Source organism: Ranitomeya variabilis, chromosome 2 (assembly GCF_051348905.1).
Source record: "Ranitomeya variabilis isolate aRanVar5 chromosome 2, aRanVar5.hap1, whole genome shotgun sequence".
Classification (NCBI taxonomy): Eukaryota; Metazoa; Chordata; class Amphibia; order Anura; family Dendrobatidae; genus Ranitomeya; species Ranitomeya variabilis.
The window spans coordinates 224,185,720-224,204,322 of record NC_135233.1 but is presented as its reverse complement, the minus strand read 5'-3'; the positions used below and the strand labels follow the sequence as shown (position 1 = coordinate 224,204,322).

The window sequence follows — 18,603 nt, the reverse complement described above, 5'->3', positions numbered from 1 at the left end:
TAGTAGATAGTACCTTTGCTCCCCCTGGTGGACTAGAGTGTGAAGTGTAGTGTGTGACTGTGATACCTGGTCAGGTGAACTCCTTTAGTACAATCAGATGTAACATCACTCCCCCTGGTGGAAGAGCGACATTACTGCAACTACCAGGACTCTGGGGCGCTGCATAATCCTCTACATTGGGCATTTTTGCCCATTTTACAAATTTGGCGAAGTTACCAAAACCTACACTAATTCATTTCGCTTTAAAACAATTCGCTCATCCCTAATTGTGATCTCAAAGAGATTTTCTGAAGTTTGTCAATGTGCCAGAGTAATAAGATACACAGAACTCCCGTTTTGGATCCTCTCCAGTGATCCCTGCCAGTCCCGCACGTGATCACGTACATCACTTACCAATCACTGACCACCACAGTCATGTGTCGCACATGGTCCTATCATAAGAAGATCCTAACAGTGTAGATGACACTTGGTAAGCCTGTGCCCAGGTAGAGATTTGGACCAGAAACTACATCATGATCTCATGACCCAGATTATATTGCAGTAAAAGTCCTTTAACCCACCATCAATGACACATAATGGGTGGAGGATAACCAAATATTAATACATTCAATAGTGATAGAAAAGTGAAAAGAAACTCTAGAAATAAAGACTTTAACTCAACTTATTATAAAAATGAAACAGGTTAATGAAAATATAGAAATTATGTAGATTTATGTATTTACATACTATATCAAATGTATGCTAGCATTAAAAATGGTGGCATGTGGTATCATTGGTAATTAATTTGCGGTTTCGGGCAATGCTTTTTCACTGGGTCCCAATATGTCGACTTTTATCCTCTGTTCTTACCTCTAGAACCAAACAAATACGGTTATATATACAATGATTAGCTGTGGAAGGGGAGGACTAAGTGCTAACAAGCCACCCAGTATGGCTACAACCAATGCACTCAACCTAAACCAGCCAAACCTTACCCTACCTGCCAAATATCCTGATATTGCCGCACACTTTGGGGACATTCCCACAGGTGAGGCTTAAATATCCCCATTGTGGACTTTAAAATATTGCTAAGTATGCTTTAACTTCCAGCAAGATGTCCATCATATGTACCCAAGCATTGTATTTTGGTATCAATCGAGACAAGAAATATATCCAAATTTTGGTAAGTTCACACAATTGCCATGCTCACGCATCTGTCTTTTTCTAAACCTCCCGAATCTTAATTTCCACATGCTTGTATGAGTAGTTATGCCCTTTTGCAGTAAACCAGTTGATGCCATCCCCATAAGAAGTGTGTGCTCCTAGGTGGTATAATCCATTGAGGTTTGCCCCGTGACAGTTGCTATACCACCAGCCCCCTTTATAGAGTAGGGAACAACTGCCCTCGTAAATGTCGTTGTCCTCATCTTTAGTACTAAACTTGATGTTGCTTAGACCTCCTATGGAATCTCCTGCAAAATTGTAGAGAAGGACATGTAAAATATTAGAACGGCTTGTCATATAAACGATCATCTTTGTAGAAGCAATGACCTACATAAAAATGTGAGGACTCCATAGCAAATGTCAAAATGTCCCATCTGGCCTCAGGACAGAAGGGCTTTTCCTTCGCTTAGCGCATCACACCTACAGTACAATTTTCAACCCGCCAGTTTATTAATACTACAGTTCCTTTGGAAAGTCCAGTTTTATATGGAGTTAAACCAACTTTCAAAAAGGACATTTTGGCCAAATTGCTTCTCACCTGCAGTTCCTTCCTTAAAGGCTCCAATTAATAACTCATATTTCTTAGATTCATCCAAAACTTTGAAGCTTGCATACTTGGCAAACACCTTTTTACCTTCAAAATCTTGTAGATCAATGCGTAATTCCCATGTTCCTTTATAGAGAAAGATACTTTAGAAACTGGAAGCTAATAACACAAAGCATTGAAGAATTTGTCCAATACCAAACCCATTCAGAAAACATAGAGGAGTCCATAACAAGTGAACCATTCTAGGTAACGTTACCTGGAGCCAAGATCTGGTGTCTTCATAAGGATAGGAACCTATACTCAGGTCAGCTCATCTGTTCCTGGTCTTATGACAGGAGGGGGTCGAAGGTGAAATCTTTTGCTGCAACAGCTAAATTATGTGTATGGAATGCTTAGGCCTACATAGTTTTTAAAGGTGACCTACAAGAGGTGGTGAGGGATCTTCAGAATAGTGAGGTGGTTTTAAAGGGAACCTGTCACCACGTTTTTGGAAGATGGGATAAAAATAGCGTTAAATAGGGGCAGAGGTGGGCATTACATTAGTGTGTGTGTTATGCGTTTATTACCCACCTAAGTTGCCGAAATAACTTTGCAAAGTCTCCGTTTTCGCCTGTCAATCAGGCTGGTCAGGTCGCATGGGCGTTGTCTTCCCCCAGATTTGGCGTAGTTTTCCGTTGGTGGCGTAGTGGTGTGCGCATGCCCAAAGTCCGGAATCCTCTTCCAGGGGATTTAAAATAGCGCGGTGTTCGTTATTGCATTGGTGATCGGTGGGCGCGGCCATCTTCCTTTGGCCGCGCGTGCGCAGAAGCGGCGCTCTGCTGGCCGCGGCTTCAGGAAAATGGCCGCCGCGATATCCATCTGCGCACGCGCGGCATCCCGCGGCCATTTTCCTGAAGCCGCGGCCAGCAGAGCGCCGCTTCTGCGCACGCGCGGCCAAAGGAAGATGGCCGCGCCCACCGATCACCAATGCAATAACGAACACCGCGCTATTTTAAATCCCCTGGAAGAGGATTCCGGACTTTGGGCATGCGCACACCACTACGCCACCAACGGAAAACTACGCAAAATCTGGGTGAAGACACCACGCCCATGTGACCTGACCAGCCTGATTGACAGGCGAAAACGGAGACTTTGCAAAGTTATTTCGGCAACTTAGGTGGGTAATAAACGCATAACACACACACTAATGTAATGCCCACCTCTGCCCCTATTTAACGCTATTTTTATCCCATCTTCCAAAAACGTGGTGACAGGTTCCCTTTAAAATGAGTCCAACTTTGGCTGGATGTTGACCACCAAGACTCTTCTCTAACTTTTTTTACTTAAAGTTTTTTTCTTAGATTCAGGGGCAGATGATAGAGCACTGCTTTCAAATAAAGAAAAACCAGGTCAACTAGTCCATGACAAACTATAATCAACCACTTATGGACCCTTTAACGAGTCGAAAAATCAATAAGGAGATGATCCACAGGTTTCTCGTTACCTGTTGAGGTTACATGATGAATATTTTCATTCCCAAGCCAAAATTCATTCAGCCGACTTCCAAACCCTTTCTTATAAGCATCCCAGGTACGGAAGAAGTCCACCGACCCATCCCAACGTCTTTGTATGACCTAAAGCAAGAAAAAGACCAGATTATTCATCCAGGACTACTGTTTTCGGACATACAGTACAGACCAAAAGTTTGGACACACCTTCTTATGTAAAGATTTTTCTGTATTTTCATGACTATGAAAATTGTACATTCACACTGAAGGCATCAAAACTATTAATTTAACACATGTGGAATTATATACTTAACAAAAAAGTGTGAAACAACTGAAATTATGTCTTATATTCTAGGTTCTTCAAAGTAGCCACCTTTTGCTTTGATGACTGATTTGCACACTCTTGGCATTCTCTTGATGAGCTTCAAGAGGTAGTCACCGGCAATGGTCTTCCAACAATCTTGAAGGAGTTCCCAGAGATGCTTAGCACTTGTTGGCCCTTTTGCCTTCACTCTGCGGTCCAGCTCACCCCAAACCATCTCGATTAGGTTCAGGTCTGGTGACTGTGGAGGCCAGGTCATCTGGCGTAGCACCCCATCACTCTCCTTCTTGGTCAAATAGCCCTTACACAGCCTGGAGGTGTGTTTGGGGTCATTGTCCTGTTGAAAAATAAATGATGGTCCAAAAACCTACCCTCGACCCATCCTGCACAAACAAATACAGACCGGTCTCCAATCTCTTCACAGTCCGGTTTCCGCCCCCTACATTCGACAGAAACTGCACTCATCAAGGTGACCAATGACCTTCTGACAGCAAAATGTAACGGTGACCACTCTCTGCTCATTCTCCTCGACCTTTCTGCAGCTTTCGACACTGTTGACCACTCTCTCCTACTCTCTAGGCTCCAGTTTCTAGGCATTAAGGACACTGCTCTCTCTTGGTTCTCCTCCTACCTTTCTGAACGCTCCTTTAGTGTTCTGTTCTCTGGCGCCACTTCATCTCCTCTTCCTCTCACTGTTGGGGTACCTCAGGGCTCAGTCCTTGGCCCCCTTCTCTTCTCCCTCTACACAGCCCCAATTGGACAGACCATCAGCAGATTTGGCTTTCAGTACCATCTTTATGCTGAAGACACACAACTATACACGTCATTCCCTGACCTTACCCCCGCTGTACTACAGAACGCCACTGACTGTCTGTTTGCAGTCTCCAACATCATGTCCGCTCTCTGTCTGAAACTCAACCTCTCCAAAACTGAACTTCTTCTGCTCCCGCCTTCTACTAACCTCCCTAAATCTGACATTTCCCTCTCCGTGGGTGGCACCATAATAACACCCCGGCAGCAGGCACGCTGTCTGGGTGTTATGTTTGACTCCGATCTCTCCTTCACCTCCCACATACAATCTCTTGCCCGCTCGTGCTGCTTACACCTAAAGAACATCTCTAGAATCCGCCCTTTTCTCACCATGAAGACAACAAAAGCCCTCACTGTTGCCCTAATCCACTCCCGCCTGGACTACTGCAATGCTCTATTAATTGGCCTCCCCCTTACTCGACTTTCCCCTCTCCAGTCTATCCTTAATGCGGCAGCCAGGGTTGTCCATCTGGCTAATCGTTACTCAGATGCATCCGCTCTTCGCCAGTCATTACACTGGCTGCCCATTCATTACAGGATACAATTCAAAGCACTTGTTCTCACCCACAAACCTCTCCACAGTGCGGCACCCCCTTACATCTCCTCCCTCATTTCTGTCTTTTTGCCTAGCCGACCGCTGCAGCTGCGCTCTGCAAATGACTTTCGACTAACCTCTGCACTAATCCGTACCTTCCGCTCCGGACTCCAAGACTTCTCCTGCGCTGCGCCAATCCTCTGGAATGCTCTACCCCAAGATATTAGGACCATCCACAACTTGCATAGTTTTAGGCGCTCGCTCAAAACACATTTGTTCAGAGTGGCCTACCACGTTAACTAATCAAAGTCATTTTATGTTTGTGTGTGTGTAGCCCATTCACTATCTCCATCTACCCCCCACCCCCTGAAGATGGCTGGACCATCATTGTAAATACATCATTGTAAATACACACCTGTACTTTGTATCTCCCCCACTTAATTGTAGATTGTAAGCTCTCACGAGCAGGGTCGTCTTATTTTGCTTTATTATTGTATTGTTAACGTTGTTACCTATGACTGTTGTGTTTGAAACTGTTAAACTGTGAAGCGCTGCGGAATATGTTGGCGCTATATAAATAAAGATTATTATTATTATTATTATTATTAACTAAACGCAAACCGGATGGAATAGCATGCCGCTGCAAGATGCTGTGTTAGCCATGCTGGTTCAGTATGCCTTCAATTTTGAATAAATCCCCAACAGTGTCACCAGCAAAGCACCCCCACACCATCACACTCCTCCTCCAAGCTTCACGATGGGAACCAGGCATGTAGAGCCCATCCGTTCACCTTTTCTGCGTCGCACAAAGACACGGTGGTTGGAACCAAAGATCTTAAATTTGGACTCATCAGAACAAAGCACAGATTTCCACTGGTCTAATGTCCATTCCTTCTGTTCTTTAGCCCAAACAAGTCTCTTCTGCTTGTTGCCTGTCATTAGCAGTGGTTTCCTAGCAGCTATTTTACCATGAAGTCTCCTCTTAACAGTTATTGTAGAGATGTGTCTGCTGCTAGAACTCTGTGGGGCATTGACCTGGTCTCTAATCTGAGCTGCTGTTAACCTGCGATTTGTGAGGCTGGTGACTCGGATAAACTTATCCTCAGAAGCAGAGGTGACTCTTGGTCTTCCTTTCCTGGGGCGGTCCTCATGTGAGCCAGTTTCTTTGTAGCTCTTGATGGTTTTTGCCACTGCACTTGGGGACACTTTCAAATTTTCCCAATTTTTCAGACTGACTGACCTTCATTTCTTAAAGAAATGATGGCCACTCGTTTTTCTTTACTTAGCTGCTTTTTTCTTGCCATAATACAAATTTTAACAGTCTATTCAGTAAAACTATCAGCTGTGTATCCACCAGACTTCTGCACAACACAACTGATGGTCCCAACCCCATTTATAAGGCAAGAAATCCCACTTATTAAACCTGACAGGGCACACCTGTGAAGTGAAAACTATTCCCGGTGACTACCTCTTGAAGCTCATCATGAGAATGCCAAGAGTGTGCAAAGCAGTCATCAAAGCAAAAGGTGGCTACTTTGAAGAACCTAGAATATAAGACATATTTTCAGTTGTTTCACACTTTTTTCTTAAGTATATAATTCCACATGTGTTAATTCATAGTTTTGATGCCTTCAGTGTGAATGTACAATTTTCATAGTCATGAAAATACAGAAAAATCTTTAAATGAGAAGGTGTGTCCAAACTTTTGGTCTGTACTGTATAATAGATCATAATAGATCTAGTCAAGGCAATGTAGTCTACAGGAAGGCTATAATTTTTTTTATAAACAAGGGTCCTTGCCCAGCAAAAAGAAAATCTCCTATAGGAGAACTACAAAGGCGTCAATTGAGTGGAGTAAATTCAAGTTCTTGGGGCAAAACTTGTAACAGGGTCACCACCTATCATAAGCCATTTATTATACTGTTGTCTTCTCATATGGCTGAGGGCCCTTTTGGTCCTTTTAGACATTAGGATCCATGTTTGACTGAGTCCTAATAGCCCAATTAAAGGAAACGATACGTTCGCAATGGATCTGGATTTTCCAGAAAAATCTTATGATTGTGGCTTCCATTGACGCTGTAAATACTTACAATCCATCCCCCTTCATATGTGTCCATATCACACAGGACCTTCAGAGGCTGGTTGCCATCTGGGTATATCGTGTACCAGTCACTGAACACTGACCCCTGATTGTGTACTTCTTTGCAGTTCCTGGCAGCTATGAGACATATACATAAAAATACAACTTAATTCAAAGGTGTCTAGTAAAATCACATTCAAACACCCCTTTAGGGCATTTTGGGTGATGGAAGTGCTGAATGTAAGTCTGCAAGGACAGGGTCCTCTCCCCTCTGTATCAGTCTGTCATTGTAAATTTGTTTACTGTAGAAGATATCTATAACTCTGTATGTAACCCCTTTCTCATGTACAGCACCGAGGAATTAATGGTGCTATATAAATAAATAAATAATAATAATAAAGTTAACTATCTGTTGGTCTAAATGGAGAACAGTTATAAAGTGCACTCAGGAGGACCCTGCGAGTCCATGCACATAAGCAACCATGAGTTTTCTGGGACATGTGTAATACTTCATTTTCCCTGCGGGTGTGCTGTAGAGGAACTGCACACTTGCTGAGAGGTTCCATCACAAATTGCAAGTGATAAACCTAAAACAGACAATCCTTTTTAATCCTATGAAACATTGTCACAACTCCAAATCACCCTGATGTAGTTTAGTAATTTAAATGAGTATTCTAAGGATAGACATATCCACTGGCGAGGGTAGCTTGCCTGTTACTAAAACCTCTCAAAGACTATATTTTAGAATTTTCTTGTTCTTCTTGATGCAAGTTGATTAATTGTTTAATTTGCGGACTAGCATTTTGGAAATTACAGACTTTGGACTGATGGGGGTGAGTAGAAGTTCTGTTCTCGTTGAGACATCTAACTTACCGTATACTGGCTCACTGATACCACTTTCTCCTTTCTCTCCTATAAGAAAAATATATATCAAGGCAGTTGTCACTTCATCCCCCACAGGGCCCATTTGGCAGAGCATAAAATATACTTTTCCTAAACTTGTTGTAGACTGTCTAGAGGATTGACATGTACATGTTTACATGATTTTTCAAGACCTACTACAACATTGCCCAAACGTTACCTATGTATTGAAATATCAAAGCCTCTTGTTCCATTACTACACAACACTCTTCCTTCCTCTTTTTGTGATTGTGCCCATGATATTGCCTTCTACAGCAGCCATATCAGCAGCTATGGGGTCATCATTTTGTCAAAGAATTGCCCAGGCTTCATAGATATGCTGCTTCTTTGCTTTTTCCTTCTCATTTTTTTTCCTGGTTGCTCATTTTGTTATGCATCATGTACTCAACAGAGCCATGTGCTGATGCTGTATGGTGTACTCAACAGAGCCATGTGCTGATGCTGTATGGTGTACTCAACAGAGCCATGTGCTGATGCTGTGTGGTGTAATCAACAGAGCCATGTGCTGATGCTGTGTGGTGTACTCAACAGAGCCATGTGCTGATGCTGTATGGTGTACTCAACAGAGCCATGTGCTGATGCTGTATGGTGTAATCAACAGAGCCATGTGCTGATGCTGTGTGGTGTACTCAACAGAGCCATGTGCTGATGCTGTATGGTGTACTCAACAGAGCCATGTGCTGATGCTGTGTGGTGTACTCAACAGAGCCATGTGCTGTATGGTGTACTCAACAGAGCCATGTGCTGATGCTGTGTGGTGTACTCAACAGAGCCATGTGCTGTATGGTGTACTCAACAGAGCCATGTGCTGATGCTGTGTGGTGTACTCAACAGAGCCATGTGCTGATGCTGTGTGGTGTACTCAACAGAGCCATGTGCTGATGCTGTATGGTGTACTCAACAGAGCCATGTGCTGATGCTGTGTGGTGTACTCAACAGAGCCATGTGCTGATGCTGTATGGTGTACTCAACAGAGCCATGTGCTGATGCTGTATGGTGTACTCAACAGAGCCATGTGCTGATGCTGTATGGTGTACTCAACAGAGCCATGTGCTGATGCTGTATGGTGTACTCAACAGAGCCATGTGCTGATGCTGTATGGTGTACTCAACAGAGCCATGTGCTGATGCTGTATGGTGTACTCAACAGAGCCATGTGCTGATGCTGTATGGTGTACTCAACAGAGCCATGTGCTGATGCTGTATGGTGTACTCAACAGAGCCATGTGCTGATGCTGTATGGTGTACTCAACAGAGCCATGTGCTGATGCTGTATGGTGTACTCAACAGAGCCATGTGCTGATGCTGTATGGTGTACTCAACAGAGCCATGTGCTGATGCTGTATGGTGTACTCAACAGAGCCATGTGCTGATGCTGTGTGGTGTACTCAACAGAGCCATGTGCTGATGCTGTATGGTGTACTCAACAGAGCCATGTGCTGATGCTGTATGGTGTACTCAACAGAGCCATGTGCTGATGCTGTATGGTGTACTCAACAGAGCCATGTGCTGATGCTGTATGGTGTACTCAACAGAGCCATGTGCTGATGCTGTATGGTGTACTCAACAGAGCCATGTGCTGATGCTGTATGGTGTACTAAACAGAGCCATGTGCTGATGCTGTATGGTGTCCAAGGAGTACATGAGGACAATTTCAGAACTGTAACCCCTCTTTGCGGACAACGTATAATAGATCAATGCTGCATGGAAATCAGTCTCCAATGTCTCAATTTTTTTATGTTGGAAACTGAGATATGTGGAGATGCAGTGGAGTCCTCATAGTAAAGAGCTGCATCAGCTATCCATGAGCCACACCAAACAGCAATTCACATAGCCTTCTACAAAAATGCCACATAATTTAGAACAAAGTGATCTGATGCTTAGGTAAAACCCCATTACCAAGATTGAGGATCCATGGTGAGAAGTTCTTAAAATTGAGCAGTGGAATTAAAATGTGACCCACGTCATGCTCTAAGTTACCCAAACAGGAAGGATTCTCTGAATTCCATATTGCATTACTCACACTTTTGTTCTTACATATATCACAAGTTCTTTACTAACCCTTTTGGCCTGGAGGTCCAACCTTCCCTGCTCCTCCTGCAAATCCTTTTTGTCCTGGAGGCAAATACCATAACATTAATATAGCCTGATGTACATGGAGAACAAGGGCCTCTTTTAGTTTCTACTTGACACCACCAGCACCATTCTGCTTGATAAACTGCTGATCGCGGGGGGTTCAACTGCCAGGACCCTCACCGCTCCTAAGAAATGAGCTCTGAATGCCCCCCACATTGGAATGTAATGGTGGTCACCATTTGTATCAGCACACTTTTCATTCTCTATGGGACTGGATGGAGATAGCGATGTACCCTGCTGTTTTGGCAAGTCCTATAAACAATTAATGAACCTGTGGCATGCAGGCGCAGTCACTGCTCCATTCTAACAGGACATTTTAGAGCTCTATTTTCGGGACTTTGGTCCCAGTGTTCGAGATCCCATGGATCAACAAATTATGACCTCTGCTATGAAAGTAAAAGTTGACAAATTTGGAATTACCCTTTCATCCCAAAAGAACCCACAATGGCTACCTCTATGATACATATGTTCAGTTATTGAAAATGTGGTTGAGTGCTTTCATTGATTCATTATCAAACAAATACTAATATTTTATAGATACTTACTGGTGGCTACAATATAGGACCTATCAGTGGCGGGCAAAGGCAGAAGAGGGCTCCTGTGCAACAACAGTATATGAGCCCCTTTGTGTCAGTGACAAAAGTTGCTTTCTGCTTCGGAGGTGGAAGTGGCCCCCTGATCTCTGGGCCCCTGTGCAGCTGCATAGGTTTCACCAATGGTGTGTCCTCTCCTTGGGGCTACCCTGTATAACCCATAGACTTTCATCAATATTCGCTTAGTACTAACCTTTCTCTCCTGGTGGCCCAACATCTCCTTTTTGACCTGGAAGTCCAGTATGACCAGGACAGCCTCGAAGAATTGACAGTTTATCTGAATCCCCAATCCCTAAAATTTTCACTTCTGTCGGTAAAAAAACAGTTACATAAATGTATAATGTAAGACTAAACAATGCTTACGTGTAATAATCATTTAAATAAATATAAAACGAAGACCAATCATCCATGCAAGTCAACGGCCAAGAACCACTCAACTGTATAAGGAGTAATGATGAACGCTGCCTAAGGAGTAATGATGAACACAGTCTAAGGAGTAATGATGAACACAGCCTAAGGAGTAATGATGAACACAGCCTAAGGAGTAAGGATGAATACAGCCTAAGGAGTAAGGATGAACACAGCCTAAGGAGTAAGGATGAACCCAGCCTAAGGAGTAATGATGAACACAGCCTAAGGAGTAATGATGAACACAGCCTAAGGAGTAATGATGAACACAGCTTAAAGAGAAGAGAAATGATGAACACAGCCTAAGGAGTAATGATGAACGCAGCCTAAGCAGTAATGATGAACTGCTCATTATCACTTACTGTCAGCTAAAAATATGTATAAATATATTAAAAGTACTCACCAGGACATGTCTGATCACTCCTACAGATCTCAAAAACCATTCCAAGCAAAAGTAGTACTGCCATACACATGATGGATTCAAGAAGTGTATACTGGTATTCTGGATGGCACAGGCACTTTCTAAATAAATTTGTAGACCTGCACATTTATACACATACCTCTTGACCCCTACTGTTAATTCTAAGAGCGCTGTACTAGACCTGTAAAATATTTCCCTAGAGACTGGATGGGCCTTAATTATTTACTTAGCAAATTAACTCATTCTCTCCAATGGTTGCGTGTTCTAGCAGAAGTAGTCGATAATTTACAGCAATCAGCAGAGTAAATCCAAACAAAAATGTCTGGTGATCACATTGGTGGAGTCTGTAATCTCTAAGTGCTGCTGAATGGTGGTGACTATCCCATAATTTTAGAAATTCCACCACTGCCATTTTCTGAAAAGTTTCCATGATGTGTCTGGAAATCTCTATTGTATGGATGTCCGCTACTGTGATTACCTCTTGTAGTGAATTAATCTTCCTCCTTGCTCTACTGTAGATAATTGGTCCTCTGCTGCTTAAAGTATCTGCCCAGGTTTTCCTTGGTCCTCTGTTGCTTTTGAAGTACCTGCCCAGGCTTTCCTTGGCCCTCTGTTGCTTGAAGTACCTGCCCAGGCTTTTGGGCTGCTTTCTAGTCTCTCCTTTTGTGGCATTTTTAGTTTTGTCTAGTTTTGTACTTTTGATCCATCGCAGGCTGACAGCACCACCCTTAAATTAAAGTTGTCCATACACATTAGACAACAGTTAGGATGACCGCTATCTCTCCAGATTCCCCCTTTCATGGGAACACCAGGGTCGGCAGAGCGTTGTTGTGCTTTCTTTGGGTAAAATGAGCTAATAGCCCCCATAGATATTGGATGGCTAGATGAGCCTGCCAAAATAGATATATTCAGAATATTTATGTCTGGTGTTCATGGAGGCCATAAGAGTGGAGGAGGTAATGGTACGGATCTATGACATTCATTGGCTCTTATGGGGATGGGGCAGTCTCTCATCGATTTATATACAACTAGCTGAAGAGCCCGGCGTTGCCTGGGCATAGTAAATATCTGTGGTTAGTTATAGCATCTCACTTCTTTTATTTTCCCATCACGCCTCTCATTTTCCAACTCACTCCTCATTTTCCCCCTCACTCCTCTCATTCCCCCCTAACACTTGTCATTTCGACCTCACATCTGTCATTTTCCGATCAATCCACTATTTTCCCTCACTCCTCTCATTTTGCACTCACACCTTTTCATTTTCACCTCACACCCCTCATTTTCACCTCACACCTCATTTTCCCCTCAGTATATACATGTTTGTCATCTCCCTTATATATAGTATACACCTGTATGTCATCTCCTGTATATAGTATATACCTGTATGTCATCTCCCCTGTAAATAGTATATACCTGCTGTATGTCATCTCCTCCTGTATATACAATATTGTATATACCTATGTGTCATCTCCTCCTGTATATAGTATATACCTGTATGTCATCTCTTCTGTATATACTATATACCTGTATGTCATCTCCTATATATAGTATATACCTGTATGTCATCTCTTGTATATAGTATATACCTGTATGTCATCTCCCCTGTATATAGTATATACCTGCTGTATGTCATCTCCTCCTCTATATACCTATGTGTCATCTCCTCTTTTATATAGTATATACCTGTATGTCATCTCCTCCTGTATATAGTGTATACGTGTGTCATCTCCACCTGTATATAGTATATACCTGTAAGTCATCTCCTCCTGTATATAGTATATACCTGTGTGTCATCTGCTCCTGTATATAGTATATACCTGTGTGTCATCTCCTCCTGTATATAGTATGTACCTGTATGTCATCTCCCCTGTATATAGTATATATGTTATGACCCCAATGGCGAGGGTCTCAGAGGAACGTGGAAGTCTGCAGAATACAAAAATCCAGCTCATAGGGCAGTGGTAACTGGGTTGACCATATATCTACTCCTAACGCCAACACTAGAAGTAGCCGGGGATCATTCCTACGTTGATTCTAGATGACACGCGCCAGCCGGAGAATCTAGCTACCCCTAGTAGAGGAAAACAAAGACCTTTCTTGCCTCCAGAGAAGGGGACCCCAAAGCTGGATAGAAGCCCCCCACAAATAATGACGGTGAGGTAAGAGGAAATGACAAACACAGAAATGAACCAGGTTTAGCACAGAGAGGCCCGCTTACTGATAGCAGAATAAAGAAAGGTAACTTATATGGTCAACAAAAACCCTATCAAAATCCACACTGGAAATTCAAGAACCCCCGAACCGTCTAACGGTCCGGGGGGAGAACACCAGCCCCCTAGAGCTTCCAGCAAAGGTCAGGATGTAGATTTGGAACAAGCTGGACAAAAATACAAAACCAAAACAAATAGCAAAAAGCAAAAGGCAGACTTAGCTGATATAACTGGAACCAGGATCAGTAGACAAGAGCACAGCAGACTAGCTCTGATAACTACGTTGCCAGGCCTTGAACTGAAGGTCCAGGGAGCTTATATAGCAACACCCCTAACTAACGACCCAGGTGCGGATAAAAGGAATGACAGAAAAACCAGAGTCAAAAAACTAGTAACCACTAGAGGGAGCAAAAAGCAAATTCACAACAGTACCCCCCCCTTAGTGAGGGGTCACCGAACCCTCACCACGACCACCAGGGCGATCAGGATGAGCGGCATGAAAGGCACGAACTAAATCGGCCGCATGAACATCAGAGGCGACCACCCAGGAATTATCCTCCTGACCATAGCCCTTCCACTTGACCAGGTACTGAAGCCTCCGCCTGGAGAGGCGAGAATCCAAGATCTTCTCCACCACGTACTCCAACTCGCCCTCAACCAACACCGGAGCAGGAGGCTCAGCAGAAGGAACTACAGGCACAATGTACCGCCGCAACAAGGACCTATGAAATACATTGTGAATAGCAAACGACACAGGAAGATCCAGACGAAAAGATACAGGATTAAGGATTTCCAATATCTTGTAAGGCCCAATAAAACGAGGTTTAAATTTGGGAGAGGAGACCTTCATAGGAACAAAGCGGGAAGAAAGCCATACCAAATCCCCAACGCGTAGTCGGGGACCCACACCGCGGCGGCGGTTGGCAAAGCGCTGAGCCTTCTCCTGTGACAACTTCAAGTTGTCCACCACATGATTCCAGATCTGCTGCAACCTATCCACCACAGAATCCACCCCAGGACAGTCAGAAGGCTCCACATGACCCGAAGAAAAGCGAGGATGGAAACCAGAGTTGCAGAAAAAAGGCGAAACCAAGGTGGCGGAACTAGCCCGATTATTAAGGGCAAACTCAGCCAACGGCAAGAATGTCACCCAATCGTCCTGATCAGCAGAGACAAAACACCTCAAATAAGCCTCCAAAGTCTGATTGGTTCGCTCCGTCTGTCCATTAGTCTGAGGATGGAAAGCAGACGAAAACGACAAATCAATGCCCATCCTACTACAAAAGGATCGCCAGAACCTGGAAACGAACTGGGATCCTCTGTCTGACACAATATTCTCAGGGATGCCGTGCAAACGAACCACGTTCTGGAAAAACACAGGAACCAGATCGGAAGAGGAAGGCAGCTTAGGCAAAGGAACCAAATGGACCATCTTGGAGAAGCGATCACATATCACCCAGATAACGGACATGCCCTGAGATAGCGGAAGATCAGAAATGAAATCCATGGAGATATGTGTCCAAGGTCTCTTCGGGACAGGCAAGGGCAAGAGCAAACCGCTGGCACGAGAACAGCAAGGCTTAGCTCGAGCACAAGTCCCACAGGACTGCACAAATGACCGCACATCCCTTGACAAGGAAGGCCACCAAAAGGACCTGGCCACCAGATCTCTGGTGCCAAAAATTCCCGGGTGACCTGCCAACACCGAGGAATGAACCTCGGAAATGACTCTGCTGGTCCACTTATCCGGGACAAACAGTCTGTCAGGTGGACAAGACTCAGGCCTATCAGCCTGAAATCTCTGCAACACACGTCGCAGATCCGGAGAAATAGCTGACAAGATAACTCCATCTTTAAGAATACCAACAGGATCAGCGACTCCAGGAGCATCAGGCACAAAGCTCCTAGAAAGAGCATCGGCCTTCACATTCTTTGAACCTGGTAAATACGAGACAACAAAATCAAAGCGGGAGAAAAACAATGACCAGCGGGCCTGTCTCGGATTAAGGCGTTTAGCAGACTCGAGATACATCAGATTTTTGTGATCAGTCAAGACCACCACACGATGCTTAGCACCCTCGAGCCAATGACGCCACTCCTCAAATGCCCATTTCATGGCCAACAACTCCCGATTGCCCACATCATAATTTCGCTCGGCAGGCGAAAACTTCCTAGAGAAAAAGGCACAAGGCTTCATAACAGAGCAACCAGGGCCTCTCTGCGACAAAACGGCCCCTGCCCCAATCTCCGAAGCATCCACCTCAACCTGAAAGGGAAGAGAGACGTCAGGCTGGCACAAAACAGGCGCCGAAGTAAACCGGCGTTTCAACTCCTGGAAAGCCTCCACGGCAGCAGGAGCCCAGTTAGCTACATCGGAGCCCTTCTTGGTCATATCCGTCAAAGGTTTCACAATGCTAGAAAAATTAGCGATAAAACGACGGTAGAAGTTAGCGAAGCCCAAGAACTTCTGAAGACTCTTAACTGACGAGGGCTGAGTCCAATCAAGAATAGCTCGGACCTTGACTGGGTCCATCTCCACAGCAGAAGGGGAAAAAATGAACCCCAAAAAGGGAACCTTCTGTACACCAAAGAGACACTTTGAGCCCTTGACAAACAAAGAATTTTCACGCAAAATTTTAAAGACCAACCTGACCTGCTCCACATGCGAATCCCAATTATCAGAAAAAACCAAAATATCATCCAGATAAACAATCAAAAATTTATCCAGATACTTCCGGAAAATGTCATGCATAAAGGACTGAAAAACTGAAGGCGCATTGGAGAGCCCAAAAGGCATCACCAAGTACTCAAAATGACCTTCGGGCGTATTGAATGCGGTTTTCCATTCATCACCTTGCTTAATGCGCACAAGGTTGTACGCACCACGAAGGTCTATCTTGGTGAACCACTTGGCACCCTTAATCCGGGCAAACAAGTCAGACAACAGCGGTAAAGGATACTGAAATTTGACAGTGATCTTATTTAAAAGCCGATAATCAATACAAGGTCTCAAAGATCCGTCCTTTTTTGCCACAAAAAAGAATTCCGCACCAAGAGGGGAAGAAGACGGACGAATATGTCCTTTCTCCAGAGACTCCTTGATATATGAACGCATAGCGGTATGTTCAGGTACCGACAGATTAAACAGTCTTCCCTTAGGAAATTTACTGCCTGGGATCAAATCTATAGCACAGTCACAGTCCCTATGAGGAGGCAGTGCACTGGACTCAGACTCACTGAAGACATCCTGATAATCAGACAAATACTCCGGAACTTCCGAAGGCGTAGAAGAAGCAATAGACACAGGCAGGGAATCCCCATGAATACCACGACAGCCCCAACTTGAGACTGACATAGCCTTCCAGTCCAGGACTGGATTATGGGTCTGTAACCATGGCAGCCCTAAAACAACCAAATCATGCATTTTATGTAAAACCAGGAAACGTATCACCTCGCGGTGTTCAGGAGTCATGCACATGGTAACCTGTGTCCAATACTGCGGTTTATTTGCTGCCAATGGTGTAGCATCAATACCCCTAAGAGGAATAGGATTTTCTAATGGTTCAAGAGTAAAACCACAGCGCTTAGCAAATGAGAGATCCATGAGACTCAGGGCAGCACCTGAATCTACAAACGCCATGACAGGATAAGATGACAGTGAGCAAATCAAAGTTACAGACAGAATAAATTTAGGTTGCAAATTACCAACGGTGACAGGACTAACAACCTTAGCTATACGTTTAGAGCATGCTGAGATAACATGTGTAGAATCACCACAGTAGTAGCACAAGCCATTCCGGCGTCTATGAATTTTCCGCTCATTTCTAGTCAGGATTCTATCACATTGCATTAAATCAGGTGTCTGTTCAGACAACACCATGAGGGAATTTGCGGTTTTTCTATCACATTGCACCGAATTAGGTGTCTGTTCAGACAACACCATGAGGGAATTTGCGGTTTTGCGCTCCCGCAACCGCCGGTCAATTTGAATAGCCAGTGCCATAGTATCATTCAGACCTGTGGGAATGGGAAAACCCACCATAACATTCTTAATGGCTTCAGAAAGGCCATTTCTAAAATTAGCGGCCAGTGCACACTCGTTCCAATGTGTCAGCACGGACCATTTCCGAAATTTTTGGCAATACACTTCAGCCTCGTCCTGCCCCTGAGACATAGCCAGCAAGGCCTTTTCTGCCTGAATCTCAAGATTGGGTTCCTCATAAAGTAAACCGAGCGTCAGAAAAAACGCATCAAGATCAGCCAATGCCGGATCTCCTGGTGCCAGCGAAAAAGCCCAATCCTGAGGGTCGCCCCGTAAGAACGAAATAACAATTTTTACTTGCTGAGCAGAATCTCCAGATGAACAGGGTCTCAGGGACAAAAACAATTTACAATTATTCACGAAATTCCTAAACCTAAACCTGTCTCCGGAAAACAGTTCAGGAATCGGTATTTTAGGTTCTGACATAGGATTTCTGATAACATAGTCTTGTATGCCCTGCACACGAGTAGCCAGCTGGTCCACACTTGTAATCAAGGTCTGGACATTCATGTCTGCAGCAAGCATAGCCACTCTGAGGTAAAGGGGAAGAAGAAAAAAAAAAAAACTCAGAATCTTCTTTCTTATAATCCCTCTTCTGCAATGCATTAAACATTTAATACAGGCCTGGCAAACTGTTATGACCCCAATGGCGAGGGTCTCAGAGGAACGTGGAAGTCTGCAGAATACAAAAATCCAGCTCATAGGGCAGTGGTAACTGGGTTGACCATATATCTACTCCTAACGCCAACACTAGAAGTAGCCGGGGATCATTCCTACGTTGATTCTAGATGACACGCGCCAGCCGGAGAATCTAGCTACCCCTAGTAGAGGAAAACAAAGACCTTTCTTGCCTCCAGAGAAGGGGACCCCAAAGCTGGATAGAAGCCCC

At 44.1% G+C, this 18,603-nt stretch overlaps 1 protein-coding gene across 1 annotated transcript; it reads right to left on the bottom strand.

The window, feature by feature from the left end:
* Positions 1-514: 514 nt before the first annotated feature.
* LOC143809274 (ficolin-1-like) lies at positions 515-11,559 on the bottom strand. Its single transcript, XM_077292377.1, has 8 exons — positions 11,445-11,559; positions 10,827-10,940; positions 9,966-10,019; positions 7,858-7,896; positions 6,995-7,122; positions 3,234-3,363; positions 1,742-1,876; positions 515-1,451 (listed from the first exon to the last, which is right to left on the bottom strand). Exons 1-8 carry the CDS (start codon positions 11,512-11,514, stop codon positions 1,204-1,206), a joined length of 918 nt encoding a protein of 305 aa, XP_077148492.1. The 5' UTR covers positions 11,515-11,559; the 3' UTR covers positions 515-1,203.
* Positions 11,560-18,603: the final 7,044 nt, after the last annotated feature.